This window comes from Pholcus phalangioides, unplaced genomic scaffold (genome assembly GCF_987345545.1).
Source record: "Pholcus phalangioides strain wild (caught in Gottingen) unplaced genomic scaffold, Ppha-v1.0 ptg000005l_1, whole genome shotgun sequence".
Lineage (NCBI taxonomy): Eukaryota > Metazoa > Arthropoda > Arachnida > Araneae > Pholcidae > Pholcus > Pholcus phalangioides.
In genome coordinates this window covers 4,798,251-4,812,101 of record NW_028301598.1, presented here as the reverse complement: position 1 = coordinate 4,812,101, position 13,851 = coordinate 4,798,251, and the positions used below count along the sequence as shown (strand labels likewise).

Genomic DNA, 13,851 nt, shown 5'->3' with positions numbered 1-13,851 from the left:
TCATTCAAGTAGTGCGTAAGTATCGATAGGGGGAGGGGGGGGGTTCCGATTTGCTGACTTTTGATGACAAGGAGAGGTTTGGATGATGCTTACGTCATCAACCACCCTTTATGAAAATATGAAATATTTTTAATGGCATTTTATTCGGTGCGCCAAAAACGGGGGGGGGGGGAACCTTTCGATAGTTATTGGGCACCTGAACTAACATTCTACCTATTGATAAGTACCCTGCAGACACACTTTAATGTTTCGCGGATCCTTCCTTCAAGTGCTCTGGAACGGTGCTACGCACCACTCAAGTGATCCGTAATTATGCCACGGATCGCTTAAGTAATCTGGGAATGTTCCGCGGATAACTTGATATTTAGAACCACACTGGGGACCGCTTAAGTGCTCTAAAACTGTACCACATGCCACTAAAAGGATGTCTAAATGTGCTACGGATGGTTTAAGTGTTCTGTAACTTGTGTCGCGGGTTAATTGGGTGATCTTTAAATGTGAAAGTGATGTTTGAGGCCTACCTCAGTGATCTGAAAATTTGACACGGGCCACTTAAATGCTCTGGAATTGTGCCACGGGTCATTTAAGCGGTCTGTAAAAATGTGCCACTTAGTTCATTTTTACAAAATTGGGTTTGAGGGAGTAAGCCACATCAGATAACCTTCAGGGCCACATTTGGTCCGCGGGTCTACCATATATGGCATAAAGGCTGGGTCGCAATGAATTTTTTAAAGAGAAATTTTGAGTTTTTACCCTTTAAATAGCATTGAAATTGACGGAAATCAATTATAATAACAAAGGTATTTTCTTTCGAAAAATTTTTCGTCTGGGGGAGGGAGGCGCACGAGCCCGCTATGCCCCACCGCGTACGTTTCTGATCCCACTAGTATGCGTTATGAGGTAAGGGGCTGTGTGAAGAAATTTTTGCTGACAAGGGGGGGGGGGGGAGGGTCAAAAATGGCTAAAAATTTGCTTACGTAATACTTGAACTGCCCCTGATGAACAGCCAACTGTTACTTTCAATAATATTTTACGGCTTTAATAACTGCACAACACCAGGGCCGTCTCAAGAGCATCGTGGGCCCCCGGGCCAAATTATTTTTTTGAGGCCGTACCTGGCAAATTTTCGAAAAATTCAACCCCCTCTCATTTTTCTGAGGTGCCCGGGTGGACCCATGCGTTAAGACGGCACTGCACTCCACCGCATATTATTTTTGTTTCTGGGTGAGGTGAGTGTGCTTAAATTTTTTTCCGTAATATATTGAACACACCTTGCGACCCTTTCCTTGTCAGAAAAGTAAAAAGGAAGTGTTTTTTTTTTTGGTCTCACGAGCGAGAGGCAGATCTTATAAAAATTTAAGTTTTTATTTTGCGACACTGTATTTCCACTCACGAAATGGATACGGGGTAATTTTCGAACGTAAAAGCCGCATTAGCACTTACAGGACAACCTGTAAGTGTAATCGTTTTGGCAACGTTTCATGGTATGAGGAAAAAATCCAACAAATAAAACAACGGCTATATTTTCGTGTAAAATACATTTAATATAAATCGTTTCATTTTTCTTTTTTTCAAATACAGTACATATGACAAAGAATTTTCCACGCTGGACAACTAAGCGCATATATCCCGGGAGGGACAGAACCTGGGTCGTGACTGGTCTGTCGGACAACTAAGCGCGATCTTTCTTTATAAAGTGTATGAGAATTCTAAGAATTCATTTCCAACTTGTACGAAAAACTATTACGTCCATAATAAACCAAACCTTCGACACGAAAAATGCTGTCCTGGAAACGTAGAGTACCAGTCGTTACAGTCCAAAATAATGGAGATAGAGGACTCACACGAAGAACATTTGTAGGTTCATCTTATCCATCTCTGACATGGTTTCTTGTATTTTCTGCGGCATCGAATCCGAAGTTCTGCTATCTCTGAAAAGGTAGTTGACGTAGTCGGAGGCACGTGTGCAGAGCAGGTCGGCGTATTTCACCGGAGCCGGGATGGATATGCTGCGGTTGCAACGAGCCACGAGGTGACACAGATTGAAAGTCATCTCCTCCATACATTCAGGGGCGAACCTGTTCTCGTCGAGGAGCACCGTGTACCTCGTGGGCTTGCTCGTTCCCTGGATGCCCTCGTGGCTGCAGAGGTAGAAGTCGTACAGCTGCGGATCGACGATGTCCTTGTCGACCAGGGTTCCGGCCGGGACGTTCCCACACCTCCCGACACCGTCTTGCTCGTTCTTGGGACGGATACGGACCGGATGCCTCTTCTGGACGACGACGTAAGTTATGGTGGGCTTGTAGTCTTGTTGCAGAGACTGGCAAGCTTTCCTGATCATCGGTATCTCTTTCTCGAAACCCAATTGGAATTGAGCCTCGCTTATTCCGTCCCTGAAGAACAGTATCCTACGCGGTTTCGATTGCTTGTTCTGCCTGTAGTACTGAATCAGCACATTTTTCACCATTATTTCGAGGTCCAGGATTATTTCCTGCGATTTCCTGTCCTTGGGATTTTTCAGTGCCCTGCAGCAGTGAGCGTACTGTGCTACGGACTCGTCAACCCCAGCGACGAGGGCGGCTATAGAAGGGTACCCGTCTTTGAGATGATGTATGACATCGGCTCCCATGATGATCATGCCCTCTTTCTTGAGCACCGGGGGCCATCCGAGTATCTCGTGGTTAACGCCACCCAGCTTGGTATTAATTTTCAGGCAAATGTTGGTCGCCGTCCGAGGGTCCATCCTGTCTTCGATGACTTTCTTCGTGACGCACTGAGTTACGATCTTGTACTTGATCTCTGCGAGGTATTTGATCTCGTCGTAAGGGTGGTAGGAGTCGTTCTTGTCCAAAACGAACAGGATCAGGTCGGCTTTCTGATCTTTCGCTCGTTCGAAAGCTTGTCTGGTTGTCATCTTGCCATCAGACGCTACCAATCTACTTATGGGAGACCTGATCGAAAGTCCGACGCCTCTTCCCACTTGGCACATAAGTTGGCAATAGTTATCCAACTTGAACTTGTCGCAGTAGGTAAAGCATATCAAAAACGGCCTCTCGACTACTCTACCGTTTCTGAAATGACTCTGACGGATTTCCCAGACTCCGTTGTCCCGGACGTGTATTTTCTGGGTTTCGTATTTAATTGCAGGCTGCGGCAAAACCCTGGCGTCAGTCTCGACTGGCTGAAGATTCATTCCCAGACCGTATTCGCGCATCCTCTGAGCGCACGCGTTGTTCATCTCCCTCGCACTAGCCTCGATTATCGGGAATTTCTGTTTGGGGGGAATAGCGGTCTTTTTTATCATGTTCGCCGCGAGTCTTTCGTCCAGCTTGCCCTTGACTCTCTGATTCGGCAGGACCTCGCAGACCTCCATCGGTATGAACACGTTCGAGTTCCTCGACGTCGCCATCTTCAAGCACGGTAGATACGGGTAACGCAACCTGATGTTGTACTGAGATTCGAAATAGTGCTGGACTGTCACTGGCGAGTTTTCCAACGTCTGCTGCGACGCATTCTTGTCCGACACCCTCTCGATGCGGTACTTCCTCTTGTTCCTCTGGTGGGTCACTTTGACCTGTAGGGAGTACAGTTTCTTGCTCAGTCTCTGGATTTCTTTCCAGCTGAGATTCTGATTCTGGCGTATATCTTTTCCCAGTATTTCCCCTACAGTAGCGATGATACACCCTTCTTTGAAGAAGACTGCGGCAGCGGTGTTGATCACCATCGCCGGACCGTGAGAAGTGAAACGTATGTTCTGGCTGTATCCGGACCACATCTCCATACCGTCGCCCAAGTTGAATCTCGTAATGTTCTCCACTTTGAAGAACGCGTTAGAGCCTACTGCCATTTGCGATGATCCCGGAGGACGGTAGGCAAATACAGCTTCGATAACCATGCGGGCCTCTTCGGGAATGTTAGGTGTCTCGCCTCTAACGTACTTCATGATGGCAGTCACGTCAATTTTATTGTCTCGCTCAGACGATCCGAATTTCTTTCTCTTCACCGGCTTGATGACCAACGTGAATTCTCGGTTGCGACCTGGTTCTTGAAGGGGGACCAGAAACTGTGTTTCTTCGTCAAAGGGTAGTTTCTTACAAGTGAAGAGGCTCTTCGTACCGTTGTAAACAGGCCAATGCTCCATGAAGTTATTCTTCTGGTACCAATTCATCACGATTCGATGACATAAGTTTTTAGGTAGAGGTCTCTCGACAGCATTGGAAGTCCTCCGGACATTGTCCATGGGTATGATATCCACGTCGTAGTGGTAGATGGCGTTTCCCTTACACTGTAGGCGGAAAAGATTTGTTACGACTCGGATCTCCTTCCGTGCGACGGAACTGTAACCTGGTCTGCCAGCCCATCCTTTGGTGGGCGTCTCCCCGCTCGGTTGACGTAGAGTTAGAGCTCCAGTGGAGGAGGTCAAACTTTCTTCGTCTGATGACGATGTCCTTGACTGGCAGTGCTCTTCAGGCCGAGCACCTGTCGAAGGTTCGGGAGGGGGCGAACACTGATGGAAATCTCTCCTCTGATGATGTTGCGACCCAACTTCCGCATATCTCGCTGCCCCTGGTATAGTCTGTTGAGGTCTTCCAGGATATTCGGAGGATCTTCCTGGACCTGAAAGATACGGAAGGTATTGCCATTTAATACTTTCGCATGACACAAATACAGTACAAGTCCGTTGTAACGACAGTTCACAATCACGAGGAAATTTATCGTTTTTCCCATTTTTTTGTCTGTCAGGTTATGGAATTGTAGAAAGAAAATTGCTTCTTTATCTGCATTAAAACATCTTTTGGATCATTTCACAATTCCGCAATTAGCCGGGGGGGGGGGGGGGGCTCTTGAGATATGGGTCAATAAATGCATTTATTGCGTCACTGGTTTCACTGATTTCGAAAAACGAACAGTCCGATGGGTCGCGAAGCTGATCTCGTTTATTTTGGGTCGCGGCTGTAAAATGTTAAGTGTAATTATTCACACCCCGGGAGCGAATTTTCAAACTGTCTTATCTAGAGATGTAAAATTCTCGAGAATATTCTCTGGTAGGACTACTATAATAAATAACTTGAGAATATTTCTTATAAGTTCTTGATGAGAATATTTCTTATAAGTTCTTGATGAGAATATTCTCTTGTTATTTATATAATATAGTTACATATACGTATAATATCCTTGAGAATATTCTCTGGAAGGACTACTTTCATAAATTACTGGGGAGTATGCTTATAGAAAATAATAAGAATTATTCTGAAGTTATTAATAATAGTCCTTCCAGAGAATATTCTTGAATATTCTCCTCGATAGAATAACTATTATCTTTGATAAGAATATACTCTAGTAATTTATAATAGTAGTCCTTTGATAGAATATTCTCTGTATCCGTCTCTCTTCCCGTCAAGAAGATGGGAATATTATTGTTTATAGACCACAACATTAAAAAAGTTTGAAAGCAAGAAAATTAAACCAACATGGGGGAATTGCACAACTTTTAAAGAAATGTGAGTGATACAGAATTTAAGGGTATGTGCATTGAAGAAAACAACAGTTCCGTATCTTCTTAGAATGAAAGTGAATAGCTTCTTTTATCAACTTTGGTTTAATTTCTTTTGTTGTGAACTTATTTCTGAAAATTTATCTAATTTTAAAATAATTTTTTAATGTTTTAATTTAATGGTTTCTAAAATCTTCACAACCAAACTTTTAAAACCTCTCATCATGACATGAGCATATTCTCGAACTGAAAAAGTTGTCATGGGGGGGGGGGGGGTGATTATACCAAACATTGTTTTGTTGTAAACGTTTCAGGCAATGAAAACTGATTTCTATTTCCCAATATAAACAAAATTAGAAGAAAAATTAATATTCTCGATTATTCTCCAACTTTTACATCCAGGAGAATATTCTCACCTCACATCTCTAGTCTTATCAGCTAGCAGTAATCATGTAGCATTAGCCTATGTCATCAAATGTTTCCAACCCAATAGTGCGACGCATGAACAGAAAATCACGTCGATTTGAAAAGGTGTTTATGCTGATGTATGAAGATTATATTATATAAGGTTCTACAAAGAAAACTACAGGTGGCTGCAGAATAAGGTGATTTTTGTATTATGTCTACAGAGCTTATTGTCCGTTCCAAAAAAAAAAACTGGCAGCAAAAGGAAGTTGGCCTGGGAATGGAGGCAGCCGCCTATGGAAGTTTCACTGTCCAGCACATTTTTTCCCGGAGTCTACGTAGCTTAGTAAATTGAAGTTTGGAGGTGCCATTGTGAGTTGGCGTCCAGTCTGAAAAAGTTTCATCGCCATGAGAACACCCCCAAACATGTATTCAGAAGGGCAAAAGGTAAATTCCTCTTGAAGGGGGGGGGGGGAAGTGGGATAGAAAAAATGCCTGTAACAAAAACTTCATAAACAGCTTTTGTGTGAAAAGGCAGTATGGTGAGAGAAACAGTGAACTATTTCAGTCACTAGAAGTAATGAACGTTTGTTAATCAATAGCTCAAATAATGACCACAAATTTAATTTGATACTCAATATCTTTTCATCGTCGGGGGGCTGCACAAAATCACCTCGCGGATTGAATCACCACCACCTACAGAACAAGGCCTCCACACGAAGCTTGTGACGTCAATGGAGGCCATTTCTCCTATTGCCATTGGATATACTGCAAAAAAAGGTAAAGATATTGCATGCGTCGGCCTACTATATCCAATGGCAATAGGTGAAATGGCCTTCTTCAGTGACGTCACGAGCTTCACACGGAGGCCTTGTTCTATAGGTGGTGTTGGTTGAATGCAGCTGCTCTAAGAGTGGCGCCAAATCCGAGTGTAAAGGGTGAAGGAAAAAAACTTTGTCAACCAAAAAAAAAACCTGGTCAGGAGGTGCCAAAAATAGGTCCTGCATGGGTAGAGGGTTTTTTTTCTGGGGTTGCCCCTGTGTGTACACCACAAATTTTTGTGTGTTTTCTCTTATGAGGCATAAAGTTACAGTATCGGACAGTTATATTTACCAGGAGTAGTGTAAGGTGTAGCAGCTGGCCCTTGTGGCTGTTGAGCCTGTTGACGCCATGGTCCCTGGTCACTTCTCTGATGCTGCTGATAACTTCTATCCTGTTGTTGGAAATTTCCTCGCCCTAGTAATGGAAATACCCAAACAATATAAGTTCAATGCATGCTGCTAGGCCCGGAAAACCATAGAGGTACAGTATTAAAAAAATATGACTGGATACAGTGAGTAGCATGTGCATAACACAGAAGCACATTGATAGACACATACACAGAATTTTCTCAGCCAAATATATCAAGGGAACAGATACTTTCTGGATTTTATGCCAAGGTGAACTCGGAAAGAAAAGTCACGTGGTCTTCAAAATGGCCTGGGTTCGAGTTCCGGTGGAGACCAGATTTCTTTCCGAGTTCATCTCGGCGTAAAATACAGAAAATATGTGTTTCCTTGATAGAAACACATTGTTTACACATCTAATGATAGGCGATTTCAAAATTTTAATGAGGCAAAACCATAACCACAGTAAACATACCGCCACAGGTCTGTTCTGTTGCCTACAGGGATCGGACCCAAGCCTTCATGGTATGAAACCATTACTACCCCCACACGATTCCCTTTTAAAAAGGGGGTTCTTGACCTTTTACGTTCCACCACAGATCCCCCCCCCCGTACCAATAAAACCAAGGTCAAGGAGCCCTTAAAAATGATATACAGTATATACATTAGGGTTTGACAAATCGAAAAAAAATTTAGGTCCCAGAAAAAATTTCATAGGTGCCAAGCAATTTTTTTCTAGACAAAACGTGTTATGGTAAATGTGATAAATCGGTTAGTTATGCATAATAACCAGTTATTATATATACTTACTAATCGTCTTAGTGAGTTTGATAAATTTATCATTATTTTTTACCCGAGATTATGCATAATACCCAAGTGACGTTGATAAATTTGATAAATACTTGAAATTTATCTTTTCTATCTGTGATTATAGGCCTATATAATACACGAGTAATTTTTGAATTTGATAAATATAAAAAAAAATCCAAATGTGTCTAGTATGTGTGATGAATATAATCAGACCCCGATATAATGATATAACAAATTTTACAATCGTACCCCGATATAATGGCACAATAAACGTATGAACTGTGCGATTTATCATGTCCACCAACGACACGACGCTTGGGTAGTATGCATAATCGCCGGTAAAAACGATTAATTTAGTGAAATTAATCAAGCTTACCAACATTCTCTTTGCGATTACGCATAATAACCAAATTTATCATGTTTAACGCGCAACACATGTATTTAAAAAGAAAAGGTTATATATTCTATATATTATAAATAAGCTCACAGACTCCTTGAGGTTCTTTGGGAAGCTTTCAAGGACTTCGTGGATACCTGGTGGAGTTTTGGGAAACAATGTTTCTAAATAGAATAAAATTTGATGTTCTTGGGAAGCTATGCCCTAAACCATAGTCTCAAAAACTTTTTGTTCCATCGCCCCCTTCATCAGAAATTTTTTCCTCTCATCGGCCCCCCAACTCAAGCAAACCCATAGGATTCTATGTTAAATCAGTAGGTTCTATCGCCCCCTTGGACCATTCCATCGCCCACCAGGGGGCGATATTGCCCACTTTGGGAAACACTGCCCTAAACCAATTTTTCCCCTTGGGGGCGATGGAATGGTCCAGGGGCATGGTAGAATTGCGGCTATAGTATGGATCCTATGGGTTGGCTTGAAGCAGGGAGGACGATGAGAACAAAAGATTTTTGTAGAAGGGGGCGATGGAAGAAAAAGTTCTATGTCCCTAAGCAAGTGTTTCCCCTAGGAGGCGAAGGAACGGTCCAGGGTTGCGATAGAAGCTGTGGTTTTAGTATAGGATCTCGGGGGGTTGGCTTGAGGCGGGGGCGACGAAAATAAACGATTTTTGAAGAAGGGGGGAGGGCGATGTAACAAAAAGTTTTGGAGACTTAATGCCCTAAATGGAGAGGATTACTCAATGGAGCTACCCAAGGATCGCACGTACAATTCGAAAAACACTTCACATGAATTAAAGCACAACACAGCATTTCTGAGAGCCTTGAAGTCTTTAAAAATGTGAAATACTTACCTCTGCCTCGTCTTTGTACATTTCCATGCTGCTCCTGTTGCTGTTCAGTTGCCCCATGCGAACCCCTTCCTCTCCCTAAAAAACGATGAAAATAAATGATTTCATCTAGTTTCATCTTCATATTAGCAAACGATGTATATAGGCTACTAGTGAATGATATTAACATAATGATTTTCTAATCGATCAATGATTCAAAATTGTTTTTGTCAAATTTGTTATACCAGGCGTAATATAAAATATATAATATATATGTATCCAGGGCCGTCTTAAGAGCAGTTTTTGCGAGGCCTGTATTTGGCTACAAATACATGCCTACTAGTTCACATACAGGGTGATTATATATATATAATTAAAATTCCTGTCCCGTACTTTGATAGTTTTCCCTCAAAAACTGCTTATCCGAATACAGCCAATTTTTTTGGATGTCTTGCTGAAACCTTCGGAGAGCTATATAAAATAAATAGTTCAATTTTCGACCACCAGGTGAAAAAAATGGATCTTTTTATTGCATCTTACATTGTCCCATGGTCCAAATATCGTATATACCAAGTTTCAATGGAATATGTCTACCAGAACGGGCAGTACATATGTCTGAGTAGTTTCAGCATACTGACACTGCTCAAACCAATTTAGCACACGTTCTGGAGGACCATTGAAATTTGGCATATACGCTATATGGTCCATGGAAAAAGGCAATAAAAAAAATCCACACTTTTTCACCTGGTGGTCAAAAATTTAACTATTCTATTATGTTTTATTTCATAAATCTCTCTCTCATGATCTCATTAAGATACCCTAAAAATTTGGCTGTATTTGGATAAACAGTTTTTGGGAAAAACTATTCAGAGTGCAGGAACTTTAATTATAATCACCCTGTACTTACTCTGGAAAATTGTAGCCAGTAGAACCATTCAACGAAACATCATCGATATGGGCTTTTGGAGTCGAAGGCCCACTCGTGTACCCTTTATGACTGCACGACACAAAGCTTTACGTCTCGCCTGGGCCAGACAACACCGACATTGGACTGTTGAGGACTGGAAACACGTTGCCTGGTCTGACTAGTCTCGGTTCCAATTGCTTCGAGTTGATGGACGTGTACGGGTATGGAGAGAACCTCATGAATCCATGGACCCTACATGTCAACAAGGAACTGTTCAAGCTGGTGAAGGCTCTGTGATGGTATGGGGCGTGTGCAGTTGGCGTGATATGGGACCCCTGATACGTCTAGATACGACTCTGACAGGTGACAGGTACATAAGCATCCTGTCTGATCACCTGCACCCATTCATGTCCATTGTGCATTCCGACGGACTTGGACAATTTCAGCAGGACAATGCGACACCCCACACGTCCAGAATTGCTACAAAGTGGCTCCAGGAACACTCTTCTGACTTTAGACTCTTCCGCTGGTCACCAAAATCCCCAGACATGAACATTATTGAACATATCTGGGATGCCTTGCAACGTGCTGTTCAGAAGAGATCTCCACCCCCTCTTACTCCTACGGATTTATGGACAGCCCTGCAGGATTCATGGTGTCAATTACCTCCAGTACTACTTCAGACATTAGTCGAGTCCATGCCACGTCGTGTTGCGGCACTTCTGCGTGCTAGCGGGGGCCCTACACGATATTAGGCAGGTGCACCAGTTTTTTTTGGCTCTTCAGTGTATATGCAGGGCGATTCCATATTTCCGCATAGCCGCGTTTTATTGGCGAACCGTTGATTCTATAGACAAACTATACAACTCTTTGCAACATGACTGATGTATCTGCTGAGTTCTGCACGTTATTTGGATACATTTTCTAATTGGAAGTATGCCTCCAGGATCAACGGTCCCCACTAGCACAACTCCCGTTCAAAAAATTTGAACACAGCGGAAAATGGATGTTCGAATGTTTTAAAACAAATATCTTCAAAACTAGATAAAAGAATGAAAAAAAAAATAGCCGTGCTCTGAAGACCATTAAATATCATAATTATATTATTTCACACCTTCACTCAAAATCAACACAAAATATATAAAAAATGTTGTAATCATTCACAAAATTAGAATATTCTGGATAGGCAAAAAATTTTTTTTTTTAAATATTGGAATATTTGTGAATATTTCTTATTGGTTGGCGCTAGAGGGCAAAATTAGCATAAAATTTACTATTGCGCATGTGCTACTACTATATAAATACCTTCCAGCAAAGCAGGTTTGAAGTTACTTATATGTTGAAAATGGGCAGAGAGAGAGACTTTCGGATTTTTCTTCCAAACTTCGTATAGTTGGGATACGAAAAGAAAGCCTAACTCAACAGGAAATTGCCCGAAAAGCAAGATGTTCTCAAGAAAGAGTAAATCAAATTTTAAGGGACAGTAGTTTTCAGAATAATCGTAGTAATAATGATCGTAAGCCGGCGACTACAAATCGTCGCGATAGACTGTTGAAGAAAATCGTACAGAAAAACCGCTTCAGAAGTCCGCGATTTATTCACAGAGAGTGTGGAAAGGGATAGGAGTGAGTGTGTGGCAACACTTTGTGCGACGTCTGACGTCAGCCACCAAGAGAGTATAAAAAGCTGTCTAATGCTCACTCCCTGTTCAGATTTTCAGTTTACGGGCACGCAAGTTGCGTGTCGCTATTTTCCAAATTTAATTTTGCTATACATTGAAATAAATAATTCAAAGTCATGCATCGTTGGGATTTCGTTCCGTTGTGCTGAACTTGAAAAATTAATTCCAAGCATCTAGGGGCTGCTTAATGAGAACGGAAGTCTAATCCAAGTGATTCACGACGTAATTAGCGTTCGAAAAGGTTCTCATCGTTCCAACAATGATGGACCGAAAATTATTGGCGTCGACTGACGGAGTTCGGCTCTGCTCGTCACATTCTTGATTCTGGAGCAAGGGGCGTGCGACACCTTTATTTTTTGAGGTATAACATTTTTCTTTTCTAATTTTTCGTATCTCGTTAAGTGGTATTGTGTTTGTGCGGAGGGTCGCGACGAACGAATTAACCGAGAATCAAACAAAACCCCAGTCAAGAGGTGCCGAATTGGCTCGAGTAGCTTTTTAGGCCTCCGACATTTTGGAAAGCCAATCCAGATTTATGGTTTCGTCATAATATATAGTCGCAATTTATTATTTCGGGTATAGTCGCGGATGAAACAAAATATCATTCGGTTATTTCAGATTCTGAGCTCAAATATTCTCTTGCATGTGAGTTCAAATCGCATCATCCTCCACCGAACTCAGACGTATGCACAAATTTGGATTTCAATCGCATGTGCCTAAAAAAAAAGCCACTTCTCACTCCCAAGCCAAAAACTGCTAGAGTTCGATGGCGAAAAAATGTTTGCATGGGGTCAACTACACTGGGAAAACATACTTTTTAGTGACGAGCCAATGTTTTGCGCTGACAACCCGAAACATTCAATAAACAATGTTTGAAACGTCAAGTGAAATTTGCTACCTTCGTTGTAATGTGAAGCCGTAAGAAAAGCTTTACATTTTGTATGTAACGGTAAATTCCAGTGTACATCAAGAAGTCTTGGGCCACATTTCATGCTACCCCTTCACCCGAGGACTTATTTGAAGACTATTTCACTTTCCAACAAGATTCTGCGCCTAGTCATACTTCAACGATGACAAAGAATTAGCTTGAAGGGAATAAAGTGTTTCCCTGGCTTGGAAATTTTCCCGATTTGAAAACAATAGAAAATCTGTGAGCCATCATGACGAGAAGCCTGTAGCAATTCGCCCCAAAAACACACATGAACTTTCGTCTACCATGAAATTCGTGTGGGCCAATATCTCTAGCAATGACTGTAAAAAACTTGTCAATAATACGCCAAATCGTTTACGAGATGCTGCTATTAGGGCAAAGGAGGGGGGGGGGGGAATGCATACAAGTGTTGAATGTTTCTAAATCTTTTCTTTTGAAAAACTTATACTCTTTTTATCCAGTTTATTATAATTTTTTGACTTAACTACTAAAGTATTGTAATTTCTTGATTTTTCGGAAAAATGCATTCCGTTTTTATTTTGTTGAAAATTCTATAGCAACATAAAAGTGAAAGTTTGTGAAGGAAAGGAAACCATCACAAAAAAGTGAAACGCTTTCTTTTTCCTCCAAACCCGTTCCGTAGAATGACTCATTGTGTGATGAAGTTCCGAGAAACAGATGAGTTTTGGTGGTGATGGGGGTTGTCACAATACAGATTAGGCAGTGTAAGAAAGTTGGGGGGGGGGGAGGATTTGGTTTGAACCGGACAAAAAAACACTGTTTACCTTTCCTTACTCTTCGTGACGCCACACCCTGGCCACATGAGAGAATATTTCGCGAATACAAACAAGTATTGTGACGTCACAGTGACAGCTCCTAATTGACTGCACTGTCATAACGCTGTACATTCAGAGCTGGCGGTTCAGTTTTTTTTTTTTTTCTTCTTACTCTTCACTCCTGACTAGACTTCAGGCAAGATAAAAATCCCCCCTTCTGATTTAAAGCCAATCATGATTATCGCCAGAAATTGTTAGTGAACAAATCTGCCACACGTGGGGTTTACCATGGGATTATTACGGCATTGAATAAAATTTAAAAATTCTATTTTAACTAGTTAAATTTAATTGAGGTGAATCTAATGTCAAACCTGGAAAAGTTTCACTTCTATCGAGCGAGATTCTCACACAGATTTTTTATTGTATAATTTTCCTTTTTCGATATATTTTTCTACAAA

At 41.6% G+C, this 13,851-nt stretch overlaps 1 protein-coding gene across 3 annotated transcripts in view; it reads right to left on the bottom strand.

Annotated features, from left to right (window-relative positions):
• Nucleotides 1-1,523: 1,523 nt before the first annotated feature.
• LOC149085771 (protein argonaute-2-like) overlaps nucleotides 1,524-13,851 on the bottom strand; it is a 43,602-nt gene continuing 31,274 nt past the window's right edge. For all 3 annotated transcript variants that reach the window (XM_089232173.1, XM_089232171.1, XM_089232172.1), the window contains exons 2-4: nucleotides 9,123-9,197; nucleotides 7,013-7,135; nucleotides 1,524-4,617 (exon numbers count right to left, since the gene is read on the bottom strand). In XM_089232173.1, the coding sequence (XP_089088299.1) occupies nucleotides 1,841-4,617; nucleotides 7,013-7,135; nucleotides 9,123-9,197 (2,975 nt within the window). In that variant the 3' untranslated portion in view covers nucleotides 1,524-1,840. The remainder of the gene's footprint in view (nucleotides 4,618-7,012; nucleotides 7,136-9,122; nucleotides 9,198-13,851) is intronic.